Source organism: Ananas comosus, linkage group 4, assembly GCF_001540865.1.
Source record: "Ananas comosus cultivar F153 linkage group 4, ASM154086v1, whole genome shotgun sequence".
Taxonomy (NCBI): Eukaryota; Viridiplantae; Streptophyta; class Magnoliopsida; order Poales; family Bromeliaceae; genus Ananas; species Ananas comosus.
Genome location: NC_033624.1, coordinates 2350621 through 2370686, shown reverse-complemented (window position 1 = coordinate 2370686; position 20066 = coordinate 2350621). Strand labels below are relative to the sequence as shown.

Below are 20066 nucleotides of genomic sequence, written 5' to 3'. Positions count from 1 at the left end.
TGGTAAACTCAGCACATCAGCAATAAAGTGAGCTTACCAATGATGATCTCTTTATCCACTTGCCTCTCTTTCTCAATCCAAAGGAAAGGGGCCAAAAGCAAAAGAAACAAAACATAGAAGAGTGCCCTGTCCATTTCTTTTTGACGAAGCAAGAAAGAAACAAAATAAAAAGAAAAAAAAAGAGAGAGGCGATCGTGAACAGCAAAAGACACAAAGAAGAGAGATATTATTATATGCGGGATGGAGATCTCGCTTCTTTCGGCTACTCTTTTTTTTTTTTTCTTTTTTTTTTTTCTTTTTCTTTTCCCCCCTAAGTTGAAAATTGTAAAGACAACTCTGAACTTTGGAGCTTTTTGACGAATAATCTTTTATATTTTTAATTTTAATAATTAAATCATTTGAAGTTAATTATCAAATAATTTAATTTGTCCTCCTTTTTTAAGGTGCTAATTAAATAGTAATGCTAACGAACATACGCCTTAAAATATAAAGTGGGAGGGGGTTTTTTTTTTTTCCGCTTCTTGCACATGGAAATAAAGTATGAGATAGAAATATAGGATGAATTTACTTTTGATTTTTTTTTTTCCCGAATAGTCGAAAAAGGTTTTACTATTTAAAAAATCTATTTATCAAATCTCTAAAGATTCCGTTTCTCGCGTCTCCACATCTAAATCAACTAGTCATACATTTATCAGCTTCAAAATTAATAGAGTTGTGTATCTGCATTTGCATATCTCTTCAATTTTTAAAACCTTTCTTCTCTACCGATTTGCTTTCTGTAAATAGTTTCTTTTTATTATCCTCTTCTCTTTGCTTTGTACGTACTCTTAAATACCAATTACTTAATAAAACCGTGTTCCACTTAAGAGAAAGAAAAAATCTCTAAAAAGTTTCTAAACGAATCTATCGATCCCTTCTCTTTAACGACGCTGCTGCATTATTGGCTTTTGCTTAGCATGGAAGCGTGTGTGTGAGAGAGAGGGGGAGAGAGAGAGATCGATGGTGTTTTCGAGCTTGATTTTGGGTTGGTTCGCGTGCGGGTCCCATGCCGTGTACTTCGATGTATGGTTTATACGAGCCAGGTGGATCCCACAACTATTCGGTGTCGGGTTCGGACCCTACTTGCAGGCGTTCACTAAGATTGTGTGTGTTTTTTTTGTTAATTACACGTAGCTTTCTGTGAATATATCGAATTATAAATATATTTTTATAAAGTTTAATTTTTTTATATTATTTATGTAAAATTTTTAATATTTTTAAATATGTCCTGTCGTGAGAATTCGTTAGAAAAATTTACTTAATCATAGATAAAATACTTAACCTTAATTAATTAATAAAATAAATTAATATTTTTATTCCTCTTATATTAAATTTTTTTCTCTCAATCAAAACCTAGCAACGATAACTATTTTTCTTTCTCTTCTTCTTCCTCTCTCTCCTTCATGCTAATTTCGAATCCGGTATCGAAATTTCTCCCGTCCCCATTCATCCACGATGCGTGTTACTTTTTTCATGTCGAACACGTGTTGTTTGTCCATTCAATTTTTCTTAGATTTTTTCTTATTTTGCTTAAAAAAATGGTTTTAAAAAATAAGTGTGAGAGAAGATGTTACAATAAATATGGATGGTGTTGGGTTTTAACGAAAAAGAAATGAGGAAAAAAGTAACCATTAAAATTTTTTGAAAGAATATTTCTGAATAATTATAGTAGTTGAGGTTTTTAAAGAGATATATTTGTAATTGTAAAATTAACATTTCACGTATCTACTGTTAAAAAATAAACGTAATAAATTAGCGGGACAAATATAAATATTACTGAACTTTTACAATCAATATAAGCTTATGAAAGGAAGATCGGCTTCGAGCCCTCCCCGCGTTTCGCGCTCTCCGCCCTCCCGTACGGCGGCGCCCCCTCCCCCCGCTCTGATTTTTTTTGCCCGTACGGCGCGGCGTTACCACCCCCCGCTCACCCTCCGTCATCTCTGCCTTCGTTTCGTAGCCGCGACGCCATCGTTGTCCTCCCTCGGGAACGCAGCCGCCTTCTCCCATACGACGCGGCGTTGCCCCCCTCGCCGTCCTTTCGTCCTCTCCGCCTTCGTCATGGCGCCTCTTCGCCTTCTCTCGCCCTGTTGCCTGTCCCGTCCGATGGCTCTCCACCTTCTCTCGCCCTGTTGCCTGTCCCGTCCGACATCCCGTCTGCCTTCTCCCGTACTCTCCGCCTTCTCTCGCCCTGTTGCCTGTCCCGTCCGCCATCCAGTTCGCCTTCTCCCTTCCGACAACCCGTACAACTCGGGGGTGGCGTTGTGCCGTCAGTGGTATGGGCCGCGACTTTTCCTCCACCGCACGTTCTCGGCTGAACAGCCCGGTGTGGCTTCTCCCTATGGTTGGTGGTTAGCGTGCATTAAAGAGCATTAATTAACACGATCGCAGCCCATCTCGCGTGAGGCATGGCGCTCGCGGGCTCTCTCGCGCTCTCTTTTCTGCTTTACCTCTCTCTGGCTATTATTATAAATACTAAACGGTTTGGCATTCCCCCCCCACTCGTCTTTTTCTCTAATTTCCCCTGATTTTTGTCCCCTGTTGTTGAGCGCTATTGTCTTGTCGTTCTTGCCTTGTGGTGCTCTTGAGTGTTACAGGAGATCGATAGGTAAAAACAACATTCAAGTGTTTATATATGCTTTCCTTGATTTCTCACAACAAACTTTTTGGGGAGTTTGTTTGTAGTTTTGTTTGGTTTTGGGGAGTTTGTTTGCAGTTTTGTTCGGTTTCCAGATTTAGCATCGGTATTTTTTTTTTGTCAATTTAAAAAAAAAAGATGAAATATTTACTACAAAATAGCATTTAACAGATGTAAAAATTGGAAATTTTTTCCCAATTTTTTATTTGGAGCAAGTTGGTAGCTTTGTGCCGACTGTTGCTTTTTTTTTTTTACGCACTTCGTAGAGCTTCCTGATTATTCTTTTATTTATTTGTCGATAATTTCGTAATGTTTTGGTTTATATTCCTTTTTTACTTTATGTTTTTCTTAGATTAAGTTTCGATAAGAAATAAAACTCCATTGTAACACATTTGAAAATATTATATAGCTAATCTAATTGAAGTTCAGTGGACAAGCCAAATACAATTTTTTTCCCTTAGCCATTAATTGTTAGCTATTTTTCTGCTATTCTTTTTCGCATACATGAATTTGTTGTGTTTTTTATGCTAACCTTTTCTTTTTTGAGTCAATATAAAGGATAGGAGAATTTGGTTAAGTGTTTTACTTTGGTGAAACGTCCGAAAACTACTGTTGTCCGCCCATGTAGTAGCGGGAGTGCTTCTGAGGAGGACCCTGCAGCGCCTCCGGGTTATTATGGTGGTGGGAATTGACAGAATGGCGGGCTTTTCTTTTTGGGTTTTTTGCTAGGGGCCCTGTTGTATAGCTGGTAGCTCTACTACACACTAAATAATTTTCTGCTCGCTGTGAAAGTCTTACTTATAGTTCACACTGTGTTGCCAAATCATATGATAGAAACTTTCCTGTTTTGCTTCGTTTAAATTATTCGACAGGTTTGCTGTTTTGCTTGGTCATGCTTTCCATACGCATCGATTTGCTTCGTGTTGGCGAGGTTCGAATTTAACGAGTCAATAATTTTTGTCCTATTTTTCTCTGGAAATTTACGTGCTTTGCTTTTGGCTGTCAGCATTGCAGTTTAATTCTAAGATTTTATAACATGCGAAGTGCCGATCTTTCACCCCTACTGTATGCTGCATTTATTTGGAATCTAAGTTGTCTAACTGAATTCTAAATCATCTTGTTGAAATTTTATAACATGCGAAGTATCGATCTTTCGCCCTTACTGTATGCTGCATGTATTTGGAATCTAAGTTGGCTAGCTAAATTCTAAATTACCTTGCTGAATTCTGCTGGCTGAAAATTCCATAGAAGTCCCTTCTCTGTATTGCCCAGCTGAATTCCCAATTGCCTAGCAGAATCCTGTGTTCCTAATTCAGGTCTGCAGAATCTGAATTGCACTATCAGACTAAGAGTAGGTAAAGAAAAAGGGTTTCTTAATTTTGCAACAGCTTCCTTTTTATATGAAACAATATATGTGAGTTTGCTTTCCAGGTTTCGAAATTTGGGTTCTGAATTCAGAATACGAACTCTGGACAAAGGATATTTATTTTTCTTATATTCTTCATAGAATTTCAAATTGCAAAGCTTAATCCTGAATTTCCGTGCTATGATGATCTCCTCCTTGAATATCAAATAATTGCGGTGATTGAGATGGGCGCAACCATCCTTCGCTGCTGATGGGGTACTTTGGATGGCCTTTCTATAGGTAACCAGTTCCTCATATTTGTGTTGAAATGCTTGCAGTTCTTATACAACTAGCACTACTAACTAACGATACTTCGGTGCCAAACTAATGATGTTCGATTTCATGGAGAATCTGAGCACAGAATATTTGTTTCCCTTCTATTCTTTGTGGAATTCCGGGTTGCCTATTTGAATTCTCAATTCTCTAGCTTAATTCTAAATTCTCTAGCTGAATTCTAAATTCAGAAATTAGAAGACATGATTCAGAATCACAGTAAAGTGCTTGGTGCATATAAAAGTTTCGATTTGAAAATTATGGCCTAATTTGCATAAGGGTATTTGGTGCATATGAAAGGTTCAAATTCAGCAATCTAAATTGCGGCGGCGGTGTTCCAGAATTTTGAATTCTGCATTCTTAAAGGTTAAAATTACATATGAAAAATTGGGGTGCAAAATTTTGAATTTTGTATTTGCAGTTTTGGATATTGTCTTGCATCGACAACATTTTAGAATTCAGGATTCAAAGGTTAAAAGGTTAACACTTGAAAGCTTAAAATTTACAATGCAGAATTGTGTTTCAAAGATTACAAACATTGATTATCTGTTTAAATTTTCAGTTTTTGTTGTTTGCAGGGTTTGAGTCTGCCTGCAACTGCTCATTTGAGTCTTGGTATTTATCACAATTCCTGATTATTAGTGGCTCCAAAAGGTGTAGATTTTAATTCCACGTTTTATTTCTTGCGCACTTTATGTTCCACACTTTTGTCACACAGTTCCATGCCCTCCCTCTTGATTGCCCTGCATGTTAGTCCATTTACTTTCTCGGAATTTATCTGCACCTCTTATGCCTTGCTCTTGAATTTTGTCGATACTTTACATTCCAAAGTAGTTTGTTTCCACCTGTATTATTTCTATGCTATTTGATTCGTTTCCATATCCTTCTTTAGTCTGCAGTTTAATATTCAAACTTTTCTTCTCTAATGATCGACTCTTCTATTTTTTTGCAGTATCTGAATTTGTGTACAATTTTTCTCTGTATCACAATTCCGATGATCTCAATTATGGGGTGGAAACGAGCGAGACTCGAGAGAGCTATATGTCAGCTTCAAATTTGAGCTTGAAATATTTCGAGCTAAATTTAGGCTTCAAGCTCGCTTGAATTAATTCGGCCGAGGCATCGACGAGCCAATTGAGTCGAGTCGAGCGAGCTCTAAACAGTCCGGATTTGAAATTCTGAACTTAATATAATCAATAGTTTTAATTTTTATAGAAATTACCTACATTTGATGCAACATTCATAGTTCAAAATACAAGAATAATTAAATGGAAATTTGAAGCTTAGGGTTGACTTTCCTGCTATTAATAAGGCGTTATTTGAATGATTATCATGTTTATTAGGATTATTGCTGCAACAGTGACAGTCGAAAGACGGAGATGTGGTTATGTAATTTAGAGTTATGGTTATTGCCACAGTTGTTACTTGTTTGGGTTTATTTTATGGCAACAAGTAATGGCCCAATATTAAATTAAAGCCTATCAATAATTAAAAATACATTATTATATATATATAATATATTAATATATATATATATATATATTCTATTATATAGAGTCCGGCTACTATTTTTTGAGTATGAACTGGCTCTTTATACTCATAGCCCCGTTTGGTTCGCGGTTAAGAAAAAGTAGCCTATTCCAGGATGGATTTAAGTTCAGGGTTATATGGTTGTTAAAATTTTTGTGTTTGGGTTGCGAGGTTGAGTGAGTTAGTCTAAGATATTGAAAAAGTGTATTGGTTGGAGTAGGGGCATAAGAGTATGATGATGATAAGAAGAAAAAGGTGAGGAGCTCGGGATTTGCATGGCAGGGTAAAGTTGTTGAGGGGGAGTGGAGGTTAATGATTCGATAAAGAGAAAAGGTGAAGGCTCGGGAATGCCCCATGGGGACACTGCGGGTAAAGTTGGAGGGGAGTGGGGTGTTCGCTAAACCTCACTAACCCGCGTTTTGGGTGGGGTCTTACTAACCCACCCAAAATGGAGTGGTGTTTGGGTATAAGTGCGTGGCGTTCAGGTTATTCCACCCTTACCCCAACCAAACGAGTCGGGCATAAGTTTTGTGCGACCCGTAGATTTATTCCATTATCATTTTCATGCCGTTTAGATCATATTTTAACCAAACCCACTCAACCTAGGGGACACGTATCATTCTAGAGTGGGACCACTCATTCCTAACAACACATCTCATCAATCAACGGTGTTAAAAATTTATGAGTACAGAAGCGAGGGTCTTTATACTTATAGAGTTAGTAGTTCCAGCCTTATATATATATATTCGAGCTTTTCGAGCTTTTCCGAGCCTAGATTACGAACAGAGCGCGAGTAAAATATCAAGACCTTCGGCTTTGAAATGAAATTTGAGCTTTTTCTTTTGTTCAAGCTCGGCTCATTTAATTTCGAGTCAAAGAGTCGGGCGAGCCAAATATCGCAGCGAACACGAGTCGACCGCGGCCGGGCTCGCTCGTTTGCAGCCCTACTCAATTATTTATACTGCTTGTTTGTGGACTAAGCATTAAAAAAGATATTGTAATCTTTTCCATGCATGAATTACACATATATATTGTATATATCTTCTGTTTCTTTTCCTGCGAAATGGTGCTCTGCGAGCGGGTTGGCCACGAGCACGAAGGGCGGGCGTTTGAGCCGGCGCGACGCGATGCTCGCGCGCGGTGCTTTTTTTTTTTTTTTTGGTAACTTTAATTATGGCCCCCAAGGCCATTTATCTGGCTCCCTCATTCTTCATCCTTGCCTTTCCTACATACTACTCATACAGGTAAAATAGACAATTAAGTTCCATTTCTTATTTGTTCTCTTTCTTTTTCTGTCTTGTTCTTCAGCAGTAATAGTTCTAATATTTACTATTGTATCCACTTTCCGCGCCATCACGCAGTTTCCTTACTAGTATAATAATTAAAAATTAAATATAATAATATATATTTGTTATTTGTTATGTTTCCGTGGTCAGGTGAACATATGTATTGACCTTTTCTTTTTCTATTTCAATTTTTCTCTGTATCACAATTCCGATGATCTCAATTATGGGGTGGAAACGAGCGAGACTCGAGAGAGCTATATGTCAGCTTCAAATTTGAGCTTGAAATATTTCGAGCTAAATTTAGGCTTCAAGCTCGCTTGAATTAATTCGGCCGAGGCATCGACGAGCCAATTGAGTCGAGTCGAGCGAGCTCTAAACAGTCCGGATTTGAAATTCTGAACTTAATATAATCAATAGTTTTAATTTTTATAGAAATTACCTACATTTGATGCAACATTCATAGTTCAAAATACAAGAATAATTAAATGGAAATTTGAAGCTTAGGGTTGACTTTCCTGCTATTAATAAGGCGTTATTTGAATGATTATCATGTTTATTAGGATTATTGCTGCAACAGTGACAGTCGAAAGACGGAGATGTGGTTATGTAATTTAGAGTTATGGTTATTGCCACAGTTGTTACTTGTTTGGGTTTATTTTATGGCAACAAGTAATGGCCCAATATTAATATTAAGCCTATCTATAATGAAAAATACTATATATTATATATATTAATATATTATATATATATATAATATATCTCTATTATATAGAGTCCGGCTACTATTTTTTGGATATGTGGTCTTTATATCATAGCCCCCGTTTGGTTCTGGGCGGTTAAGAAAAAGTAGCCTATTCCCAGGGATAGGTTAAGTTCAGAGGTATATGGTTGTAAAATTTTTTGTGTTTGGGTTGGCGAGGTTGAGTTGAGTTTAGTCTAGATAGTGAAAAAAAGTGTTGTTGGGTATGGAGTACGGGGCATAGAGATAATGATGATAAAGAGAAAAAGTGAGGAGCTCGGGTATTTGCTGGCAGGGTAAAGTTGATGAGGGGAGAGTGCCGGGTTTAATGATTCGATAAGAGAAAAAGGTGGGCTCGGGGTGCTGCGGGACTGCGGTTAAAGTTGGAGGGGTGAGTGGTGGTTCGTAAACCTCACTAACCCGCGTTTTGCGGTGGGGTTTACTAAACCCACCCAAAAGGAGTGGTGTTTGCGGTTATAATGTGCGGGCGTTCAGGGTTATTCCACCCTTACCCCAACAAACGAGTCGGCATAAGTTTATGTCGACCCGTAGATTTATTCCATTATCATTTTCATGCCGTTTAGATCATATATTTAACCAACACCCACTCAACCTAAGGGGACACTATCATTCTAAGTGGGACCACATCATTCCTAACCACACATTCTCATCAATCAACGGTGTTAAAAATTTATGAGTACAGAAGGAGGGTCTTATACTTATAAGAGTTAGTAGTCACCAGCTATATATATATATTCGAGCTTTTCAGTCTTTTCGAGCCTAATCGAACGAGCGCGAGTAATATCAGACTTCGGCTGGTTGAAACTGAATTTGATGCTTTTTTTTTTGTTCAAGCTCGCTCATTTAATTTCGAGTCAAGAGCTCGAGGCGAGCCAAATATCGAGCGAACACGAGTCGACGCGAGCCGGCTCGCTCGTTTGCCAGCCCTACTCAATTATTTATACTGTTGTTGTGGACTAAGCATTAAAAAAGATATTGTATTTTTCCATGCATGAATTACACATATATATTGATATATATCTTCTGTTTCTTTTCCTGCGAAATGGTGCTCGCGAGCGGGTGGCACGAGCACGAGGCGGGCGTGAGCCGGCGCGAACGCGAGCTCGCGCGGGTGTTTTTTTTTTTTTTTTGTAAACTTATAATTTGGCCCCCAAGGCCATACTCTGGCTCCTCTCTTCTTCATCCTCTGCCTTTCCTACTACTACTCATACAGGTAAAATAGACAATTAAGTTCGCATTTCTATTTGTTCTCTTTCTTTTTCTGTTTGATTCTTCAGAGTAATAGTTCTAATATTTACTATTGTATCACTTTCCGCGCCATCACGCAGTGTTCCTTACTAGTATAATAATTAAAAATTAAATTTTATAATAATATATATTTGTTATTTGTTATGTTTCACGTGAGTCAGTGAACATATGTATTGACCTTTTCTTTTTCTATTTTTTTTTTTTTTGTGGTATCCTTACTGGTACTAGTAATCAATGGTTAGTTACTTTTGGTACCGTACCTGGGAATTTATTGCCAAAACTTTGTTCTGTTGACTAAGCCGGCCATATGGTCAAAAGCCTGAATCGTCTCGTGCACCCCAAATTCTGCTATTTATTTACCATTCAAACTACCAAATGAGTAGTTGAGTACGCACCGATCCTCTCTGAAACAAATGACAAAAAATTTGGTAGCTGATATTTAAGATCTTAAGTTTGAATTTTAATTAATTTATATTTTTAGCTAAATTTATTTTTAAATAAAATAAATGAAATGACTAGCGTGTATATAAATTATCTTGTGTATGAATTTTATTTTCTACTTAAAGTTTTGAGAAAAATTGCTCTTGCAAAAATTGTGTAGTTATTTTGCTGGATTAAATTACAGTCACGTTTCGAGTCGATTCCTCTGTTGAGCATCAAAGATACGGATTTCTAGATGTTAAGTTTCAAAACCTAGTAACGGGTATTCCGAAACGTCAAAATATTCTGAAATTTGGGAGCACGTTCTATAAAATTCGAAGGTGTTGAAGCTGATTTGAAGGGTTGTGCTTGGAAATATCTTTGTTTGGATTTCTGTTAATCGCCTAGTCTGCGTTCTAACTAATGACACTATGAAAAGTGTCAAATTCCGAAACCACCCCGTATAAGTTTCGAAACCGACCGTTCCTAGAGTAAGTGGCAAAAGGTTTGGTAGTTGATAACCGAAATCCAAGTTTGAATTCTAGTTGATTCACATTTCCAGCTAAATTTATTTCTAAATGAAATAAATGAAGCGGGTAGCATGCTACTTGTCTCTAAAAAAAAAAAGAAACCAGAGATCATGACCGACAAGTTAAAGTTGCTTCAAGATTAGAAATGATCCAATATCACCTTGTAAGGAATTTTTAAGTGGAGATCAATGGTTATAAGTAAATTGAGAGATTTGGATAGACGATTGTTTTCTACTTATTTTGAATTATGGGGGTTTTATAAACCTTGTAATTCTTGTTTTAGAGTTTAGAGTTTTATTAACAAACTCTAATTGAGAGAGAAAACGAGGGAGAGTCTATTGAGAGGTTCTTGCATCCAAAACTATTTCTTATATTTATTGTGCTGTGGATTAATTAAAAAATATATTGTGGAGATTTTTACCATAGGCATATATCGGCATATCGTTGGTTGAACGACGTAAATTTTTTGTATACTTTATAGCTTTCTTATTCTTATACTTTTTTCTTTTTTGATGGTTCTCATCAAGCTTTTTTATAAGATTTGGTATTTGCAAGTTTTTAGTGCAAGTGCCAAAAGATTTCATAATTAGCAAGTGAGGTTTTAAATTCAAAATCTAATTGCTTTAATGTTCTAGTAAATTTTATTTTTTTAAAAAAATAAATAAAGTAAGTAACATATTATCTTTTTTTCCTCTCAAAAAAAAAAAGATTTTTGCCGCGCTATTATGCTGAGATGATTTGAAATATAGTCTGTTAAGTCCCGGTCGGTTCCTTCAATTTTGAAACTATCTATAGGCTACATTTTAAATGGGCCCTTACCTCATAGTTCTCTTCTCCTGTAACATTTTGTCAATATTAGAATTTTTTTTGTCTAATGTGGGTAGTTTGGTTAAATAAATTAAATTTTTTTTTTTCCAAAGCTAATAAAGCTAGCTATAGCTAAACTTATGGTTTTAATTACTGTTCAGCAAATAAAATTATAAGTCATCAATTTTTCAAAAAAGTTGAGTGGGGATGTTAAAAACAAAAAAAGGAAAAAAAGTTGAGGAGCATATTTCAAAATAGTCTAGAGTTGAGGGCATCTTAATTCATTTTACGTTATTATTTTTGGATTTCTTTTTTAATTTCTAAAAAATTTCAAAAAATCACTACATTGCATAGTAATTTTATTCACCAAACAGATGATTTTTGATTTAATCAAACCCATTTATTTAGCTTTAGATTTGGATGGACTTACGATTGTATTATCAGCTGATACAATTTAATAAAAACAGATAAATTTTTGTTTAAATTTGATTACAATTTTTGTTGATAAGTTCGGTCCAAACAGCGTTTTGATCACATAGATTAAAAATTATTCGATTATTATAGTTTTGCTATTAAATTTTGTTCCAAAATTTGTGGGTGAACTTTGTGTTTTCGTCCACTTATTATTTAAGCTAAAAAAAACTCCGAATTAGACCAGAATACTATCAATAACATCAAATAACATCAACCTGTTGGTACTATTAGTTTTATAGTTCTTGGATTGAGAAATGTACAGTTATAATGATGTGTTTCTCCTACGGTTGCGTATATGGTTGATTGAATTGTATAATCCAACGAATAAAAATAATTAAAAAATTAAATCTAACGGTCACAAAATCTTCTAACCGCTCTTATTATTATGTTGTTAAATTGATAGAGCCTCAATTGTATACTTCGCTACAAGGGGTTTTTTTGCAAATAGCCCCCTGACAATTTTTTTTTTTTAAATTGGCCCTGTGTAAAAATTATTTGCAAAAATGGCCCTGGTCCCGCCCCGTCAGCGCCACGTCAGCGCCACGCGGGCGGGATGGGCCAAGTGTTTATATTGAACACGGTGAACCATTCACCGTGTTCAATACAAAATTTTTGTATTGGACACGGTGAATGGTTCACCGTGTCCAATACAAAATCCCACAACTTAGCCATTTTTGGCTAAGTCGAATGTATTTGTATTGGACACGGTGAACCATTCACCGTGTCCAATACAAAAATCTTGTATTGAACACGGTGAATGATTCACCGTGTTCAACTTATACAATTGGCCCAGCCCCGCCCGCGTGGCGCTGACGGGGCGGAGCCAGGGCCATTTTTGTAAATAATTTTTACACAGGGCTATTTTCGAAAATAAAATTTTTTATGGGGCTATTTGCAAAAAAAGCCCTCGCTACAATATCTAGAGCGAGATGGAGGGTTTAGCGGTGGCGGCGAAACCGATGATTAAGGTCGCGGCGGTTTGCGGATCCCTCCGCAAAGGCTCCTACAACCGCGGCCTCATCCGTTCCGGTAAAACCCTAATAAATCCCCACCCTCTTTATTGAAGATACAAACAAAAAAAAAATATATCTAAATTATAATTTTATTATATAGATTTCTGAATTGTGGATTTTTAGCTCACTCATTCTCGTCGTCTCTGTTGTTGGGAATTTGGAAATTTGGGCGGATGAAAATGAAGCCATAGAGATGTGCGGAGGGAATGGGCCGGTGGCCGGAATGCAGATCGAGCTCGTCGACATCGCGCCGCTGCCGTTCCTGAACACGGATCTCGAGGTGGACGGCGGCTTCCCGGCACCCGTCGACGCCTTCCGCAAGAAGATCCTCCGAGCCAACGCCTACCTCTTCGCCTCTCCCGAGTACAACTACTCCCTCTCAGGTCCAAACTATGCCAACCTATCCTCAAGAGTGTGGAAATTCATTGTGAATGAAAATATGTTAAGGATGAAAGGCTCTAATAATAATAATAATAATTAGACTTAAATTACTGTGAGCCGATGGTTTGGATCCAACGAGTTATTTGTGATAGCAAACTAAATCGATACATTTGTAGCAGAACCGGTTTGTTAGCCAGAAGCGTAAGATGTTAGTATCATTTTGATTTTAGTGATTTAAAATTTTATTTTAGTCTGTGCTTCCTCGGGAGCCTAACATCCTATGGATCTTGCCTGGGAGCCCGCGCCTATATGTGAGGTTAGTCCTATATTGAAAATTAAAGGCTAGTTGTTGTACCTTTTTATACCCCATCATTTTCAAGCTCGTTGCTTGGAAGATAATAAGAGTAATATTTTTCACAAAATGCATACGTGCTATCCGGTTTTCTTCTACCTTACCTCGGTAAGATCACGAATCTTGCACCTTGGTAAGGTGCAACGGCTTACCCGAGACAGAGCCGTTGGATGCCTACCTCTGGCTCCTACATGTGTGTAGGATAGGAGAGGGCGCCCTTGAAGAAAGGGTGCAAGGTGCCCTTGAAGAAAGGGTTAACTGAGATTTACTAAGTGCTTCTTTCTCTTGTTTTTTTGCACTGAGTTTTACTCAATAGCTTGATCTACGAGACATCTGCATTATATATACTTATTTTTCACGCTTGATCTACGGGACTTAACTCAATAGCTTCCCTAGAGCACTGTTCTGGTTGGATCGATTATGACGCTTGAGAAATCCATTTATGCCTTTGTCAAATATCTTTTAAGTAGTTATCACAACAATGATGCTCAATCTGAGACCTTAAAACCTGCCTTGAAGATTAGATGCATACAACGCTGTTCATATTTTGTTGTAAATCTTTTCTTTTTAATTATTTATGTAGGCCCTCTGAAGAATGCTATTGACTGGGCATCTCGAGCCCCAAATTGTTGGGCGGACAAGCCTGCTGCTGTCGTGAGCGCAGGAGGGAACTTCGGAGGAGGGCGAGCTCAATACCATCTCCGTCAGGTCGGAGTTTTTTTGGATCTTCACTTCATCAATAAGCCGGAACTATTTGTCCACGCATTCCAACCTCCGCCAAAATTTGACAGTGACGGAAATTTGATTGATCCAGACACTAAAGAGCGGCTTAAGCAAGTCCTATTGTCACTGCAAGCTTTTACTCTTCGACTACAACAGTAAAAGTCAAATTCGTCAGAATCATGGGAAAACATTGCATTTGGCTACAAACACAAGTTTTATTTTGGGGTATTCTCTGTTTATTGTTTACACTCTATTGCTCAAACTCACATTGAAAGGGTCGTCGCAGATTTTAGATTTACTCGACTGTTTCTTTGTGCTTAAGAGTGTCATGTTTGGTTATTTGAACAAGTTGTCAATAAAGCCCAATTCCTTGTGTTACTTATCTCTATAATGGTTGCCTAAGAGAAGAAACAGAGTTGTGAATTATGCACAAAAGAATTTAAGTCAAAATCGATATAAACGGTGAATTGCGAATTTGCATCTTGCAACGTTTTCACTCATTTTGTACATAAGGTACATACACTCATGCAAAACTTCTGCCATAATGTAATATCTAGCAAATATACATAAGAAGAAAAATCTTCTATACACTTTCAGCAAAAAGAGAGGAAAAAAAAAAAAAAAGTGGTTGCTCTTGCTATCACCAAGCTGCTAAGAGCAAAAATCACCAAAACTTCAACCATTGATTGTTCTAATCTGTGTAGTAGTTTAATTTGCTCTGATACCTTGTTAAACAATTATATTTTGGCATTATTAACTTCTTTTATCTGCAGAGAACACATACTTTTGTCCCTTCTTGCTTCTTACCCAGCTAACTCCTGCTTGTTTCCTATCTGCCTGAGATTCCATTAGTCTCCTCACTTCCTTCATATCCTTCCATCTCCTAGAAGCAGCGTAAATATTCGACAGAGCAACGTAAGTTCCAGGATCCTTCGGATTCAACTTCAGAAGCTGTTTCGCTGAGTACTCTCCTAGTTCAATGTTGCCATGCATGCTACTGGCCGCAAGTAGTGAAGTCCAAATAAGTTCATTGGGCTGAAATGGCATTTCCTCCACAAAACTCATCGCTTCCTTTAACCTCCCTGCACGGCCAAACATGTCGATGAGGCAAGCATAGTGATCAATCGTCGGTTTTTCTATAGACTTGAAATATTTGTACCCCTTTTCGACCATTCCACCTCGATTGCATGCGGTGAGAACTCCAATGTAAGTGATGTGGTTTGGTTGCATATTCTTCTTGTTCAATAATTCATGAAACATTTCTAAGGCTTTTTGAGCATAACCATGCTGAGATAAGCTGTTAATCATCGCATTCCATGAGGCCAAGTCTCTCTGCGGCATCTTATCAAAAAGCCTACTTGCTTCCCCTATATAACCACATGATGCATACATGTACAGCAAGCTACTCGAGACAAATTTGTCGCGGCTAACATTTATTCCTGCTTTGGTTATCTGGGCATGAATCTGTTTCCCTTCTTCACCTGCTCCAAGCTCCGCACACGAAGTCAGAAGAGTTGAGAATGTATAGTGATTTGGAGCATCTCCCAATTCATCAGATAACATTCTAACATACAATTTTAAAGCTTCATGGCTCTCACCACTCTGCGAAAATCCTGCTATGAGAGAAGTCCATTGGACAACATCCGGACTATGAATCTGTTCAAAAAGGCGGAGAGCTTTGTCTAAACAGCGGTGCTCAGCATACATCCTTATAAGAGAGCTAAGAACAGATGCACCGCTGCTACTATTACAACATCCACGCTTAATAACAAGAGCATGCACCTGTGTCCCATTATACAGTCCTATTGCCCTCAAAAGCATCGACACAGTCGCCTCTCGTAGCTCCGCACTGACCTTCAAAGCCTCGAAAAATGCATCCACAGCTTTAGCTGCATACCCATTTCTAAGACACCCTTGTATTACCACATTAAAAGTCGCATCGTCCTTCTCCTCCATCTCAGCAAGAACTCGCTGAGCCTCGACATCGCAACTGTGATCAATGTAAGCTTCAAAAAGAGCAGTGCTCACAAAAACATCCAATTTCATGTCCATCATTTTCACAATTAGACCATGGAATTGCCGGACTGTGATAGCACTCAAATCAGCATCTTTAAGAGATCGAAGAACACAAGCAAATGTGACATGATCAGGGCTCAGGCCACTCTCCTGCATTTGCGCAAAAAGCTGAAAACACTCTTCCCCACCTAAATCCCCGGCCATTAGAGAGTTCCACGACACAACACTGGGCTCCTCAATCTCCAAAAAGGCTCTCATTGCACACTCCATTTCACCGCATTTAACATATAAATCTACCAAACCCGTGCCGACGAACACATCGGATCCCATACTCAATTTGACGATCTGCGCATGTATCTGCCGCCCCTCAAATAACGCACGGATGCTCACACAAGCACGTAAAGCGCACGAATAAGTGTGCGCATTCATCTCTGTGTAATCGCTTTTGACAATTTCTTGATAAAGCCTCAAAGCATCCAACTGCCGACCCGATTCACCATATCGAGCCAACAACGAAGTGAACGCGACGACATCTATGTCGGGAATTTCATCGAACAACTTGCGGGCAACCTCGACCAACCCGAATTTCGCGTACAGGTTAAGCAAATGAGTGTATAATACAGTAATTTCGGAGGAGAATGAATGCAAGCTACTAGTTTTGATGACGTAAGAATGAATCTGGATCAACAAATCAAGGTCGTTTAGATTGGAGCAAGCGTTTAGGACCGAGCGGAGAGTGAGGGGATCGGGTGCGGCGGAGGCGGAGCCGGGGGAGAGGAGCATGTCGAGGAAGAGGCGGAGGGCGGCGGCGGGGCCGAGGGGCTGGGACTCGGCGATGGCGGAGAAGAGGAGGTTGGTGCGGCGGGCGAGGGAGGAGGAGGTGCTAGGGTTTGGCGGCGACGAGGAGGAGGAGNGACGTAAGAATGAATCTGGATCAACAAATCAAGGTCGTTTAGATTGGAGCAAGCGTTTAGGACCGAGCGGAGAGTGAGGGGATCGGGTGCGGCGGCGTTCCAGGCGGCGGCGTCGCGGGCGGGGAGGAGGCGGAAGAGGGCGAGGGCGCGGTCGAGGGGCTGGGACTCGGCGATGGCGGAGAAGAGGAGGTTGGTGCGGCGGGCGAGGGAGGAGGAGGTGCTAGGGTTTGGCGGCGACGAGGAGGAGGAGGAGGAGGAGGAGGGTGTTTTGAGGAGGGAGACGACGATGGGTTTGCGAAGGGTGGGGGGAGGAGGAGAGGGGTGGAGGAGGAGCATGGCCATGGGGCTCCTGTACTGTGGCTCATGCAGCAGCAGCAGCAGCAGCAGCAGAGGAAAGAGATTTCACGCGTGGTCTTTTAATTTGGCAACAAAATTGTCAAAGTCAAGATTTCCTGGAATTGTATTCCACCCTGTGTCGGTTTTGCGAAACATATAAATTGAACTTTTTATCTTCCATCACACAAAAAATATTTACGTGGAATAACTTATTCCAACATTCAAACAAAATCTTAAAAAGTTTCGAGTTTCATCTCTGCATTTATCCTTTATTACTGGCATAATTCTCGTTTGTACATTCTTTTAGTTGTCTCTTTTTCAAAAATGTTGCACATACGAATGTGCATATCTGATTTAGGAAGAAATCTATCTATTGAATTGCATATGTGTAGAAAGGTGTAAAATTTGTTTACAAACTCCTCTCTTGTCATAACACGTGGTCTGAATTTCTGTGCAGTCACGTAAGAGTATTGATTAAAATAATTATTAAATTATTTCTTATAATATTAATTTCTACGAATCTTTCATAATGCTATTATTGTGCATAGAAAACTTCAATTGATTTGTGTGAATAGTTTAAAGTGGTATACCAATTTACTCAATATTTTTTATGTGTTACTGATATATTGTCAAACTCATATACCATCACGTACTGATATCAAATTGCTTCATTACATAACTAGTAAGTATTATATATATATATATATATATATAACACTGGAAAGAATTTAAAATTGTTTGGTATTAAAAAATTTGCTTAGAATAATACATTTGCTTACGAAGATAAGTTACAAAATACTTGGTTGATTCCCAAAGCAAGAACAGAAGCTTAAACAAATGCTTGAGATGGGAGTGTGAACTACACGAGGAGAGTACACTTAGTCGCATGCCAACACGACTAGAGCTCGTTCTTGCACCACAAATTCGTGTGCTCCCTCCGTGCTTAATAAGGTAGTAATTTAAATGAGCCCAGTTGATCATATTTAACTCTTTCCGTGTGATATCTATAGTAATTTTTCATTAATTATGCCACGATCGCTTGCTCACGTAATCCACAGCAGAGATATATTAAACAATATGAGCCATGTCATTATTAAGTAAACCATTGTTAATTTTGATGATTAATTTGTATTGAATCCTCAGTATATAGATTTGAGCCTAGCAAGTTGCACCAACATTTTCTAGCCTCATACCATCATGTTAGCCCTCTCGCCGCCGTTGTTCTCTTCGCCGTTAGAGAACAACGTGATGAGCAACGAACTCCGCTCCGATGATCGGATCTTCGCAAGCAACCGCATCCAACATGAAGATGGCATGCTCCAGCAGTCTCTCCTTTTCCCTTCTCCGCCGCATCCCGAGCTCGAGTTCGACGACCAGAGTCGTGCCAGCAACAGCGCAAAGGACTCCCCAAGAAGCCACAAGAAGTTGAGCCACAACGCCTACGAGCGCGACCGCAGAAAGAAGCTCAACAGCTTCTACTCGTCTCTCCGCACATTGCTCCCTGAATCTGATCGAACCGTAACGTCCCGCGAACTTTAGCTACACACTTGCTCACGTTGCACTTACAATCAAACTCCGTAGTACTCACTTCGATATCTTGTGTACGTAGCAGAAGAAAATGAGCATTCCATCGACGGTTTCCCGCATCGTGAAGTACATACCCGAGCTGCAAAGCCAAGTCGCAAGGCTGTCGCGAAGAAAGGAAGAGGTTTTAGCAGAAATCGCGAAGAGAAAAGAAGGATCACCAACAAAAGAGGGCATAGAGTTCCTTATCAATGTCTCTGCTACTTGTCTAAATAGTGAGGAGGTAATGGTTCACATCACTGTTTTGAACAAGAACATTAGTCTCCCTCTCTCTAAGTTTTTGAAGGTTTTGGAGGGAGAGGGGCTTCAACTAATGAATGCCTCAACTTTAACAAGCTTTGGAGATAAAACATTTTACAACCTCCATTTTCAGGTATGTGCTCCAAATTGTTGTAATTTTCGCTATTTGTACTATGTGTGATTCATTTTTAAATACTTAGTAGGTGTTATTTGGACAGATTAAGAGATGCACAGGAATGGAGGGTCAGATCTTCTGTGAGCATCTTGTGAAAGTTATTAAAGAGAAAGGAAGGGATGATTACTCCAGCATACAGTGATTAATGTTTGGGCTAATTTTCGAAGGCGAAAAAGTTGTTTATAGGAGAATTTCCGGATTAACGATATGATTAACAAAATTATCGTACATTATGGGCTTGGAAAGATCTTAGTTTTTCTACTTTTTTGAGGAATTCAATTCTGGAATTTTGGTGTGTTGATTCATGCGGACTCCTGAAAAACATTATCTGGATAATTAATCCACCACAATGTTTGTAATTAAGATAAATGCATTTGATGACAAGCATTTTATTTCCAAATTTCCCCAAATATTTTCCAGTAGCAGATGAGTCAAAAACTCTACAACCAGGATATGCGAAAAATACACATAATGAGAAATTTTAGTTCTTCTTATCATCCCTACGCAAAAATATTATGCAGGAACATCAGTAATTAATTCATAGTAGTTGTTGCTTTTTTTCTTTTCTTTTTTAAGCTACTAAGGTACCTCTCAGCACAACCTGTTGTAGATTCTCAAACATTTCCCCATCAAGAGAGAACACTTATCTATCAATAGATCACATAATTAATTTATCTATCTATTAATAGATCACATAATTAATTTATCTGATGGAGAATTTAGTCATATTTCCTGTATAATATAGTATACAATCTCTGATAACAAATAAGGATTTCATATCCAAACCATATGCCTAGAGACCAAAATTTGGTCTCTAGTATATTACTTTGATAGCTAACCTCAAACTTCTATGTTACATAATGAAGATTAACACAAACGAAAAGAGATTAAACATGCATAGAAATGCCGCGGAAGAGAGCAA

At 38.5% G+C, this 20066-nt stretch overlaps 3 protein-coding genes and 1 long non-coding RNA gene across 7 annotated transcripts; 3 read left to right on the top strand and 1 right to left on the bottom strand.

Moving 5' to 3' along the window:
* LOC109708559 lies at positions 2955–5061 on the top strand. Of its 2 annotated transcripts, XR_002215779.1 has the most exons (4): positions 2955–3425; positions 3550–3608; positions 4777–4834; positions 4934–5061. It is a non-coding gene; the product is annotated as an uncharacterized LOC109708559 (long non-coding RNA). The 2 variants fall into 2 exon arrangements; XR_002215778.1 differs by having other exon boundaries at positions 2955–3608.
* Positions 12324–14257, top strand: LOC109709581 (NADPH:quinone oxidoreductase). Of its 2 annotated transcripts, none has more exons than XM_020231879.1 (3): positions 12324–12439; positions 12609–12806; positions 13740–14257. In XM_020231879.1, exons 1-3 carry the CDS (start codon positions 12340–12342, stop codon positions 14036–14038), a joined length of 597 nt encoding a protein of 198 aa, XP_020087468.1. In that variant the 5' UTR covers positions 12324–12339; the 3' UTR covers positions 14039–14257. The 2 variants fall into 2 exon arrangements, with proteins under 2 accessions (XP_020087468.1, XP_020087469.1); XM_020231880.1 differs by having other exon boundaries at positions 12370–12439; positions 12547–12806.
* LOC109708744 (pentatricopeptide repeat-containing protein At2g03380, mitochondrial-like) lies at positions 14318–17492 on the bottom strand. The gene is made up of 3 exons (XM_020230564.1): positions 17422–17492; positions 16825–17029; positions 14318–16573 (listed from the first exon to the last, which is right to left on the bottom strand). Exons 1-3 carry the CDS (start codon positions 17490–17492, stop codon positions 14633–14635), a joined length of 2217 nt encoding a protein of 738 aa, XP_020086153.1. The 3' UTR covers positions 14318–14632.
* Positions 18204–19449, top strand: LOC109709551 (transcription factor bHLH100-like). Of its 2 annotated transcripts, none has more exons than XM_020231836.1 (3): positions 18204–18663; positions 18755–19102; positions 19188–19449. In XM_020231836.1, the coding sequence occupies exons 1-3, from the start codon at positions 18343–18345 to the stop codon at positions 19284–19286; spliced, it is 768 nt and encodes a 255-aa protein (XP_020087425.1). In that variant the 5' UTR covers positions 18204–18342; the 3' UTR covers positions 19287–19449. The 2 variants fall into 2 exon arrangements, with proteins under 2 accessions (XP_020087425.1, XP_020087426.1); XM_020231837.1 differs by having other exon boundaries at positions 18209–18663; positions 18758–19102.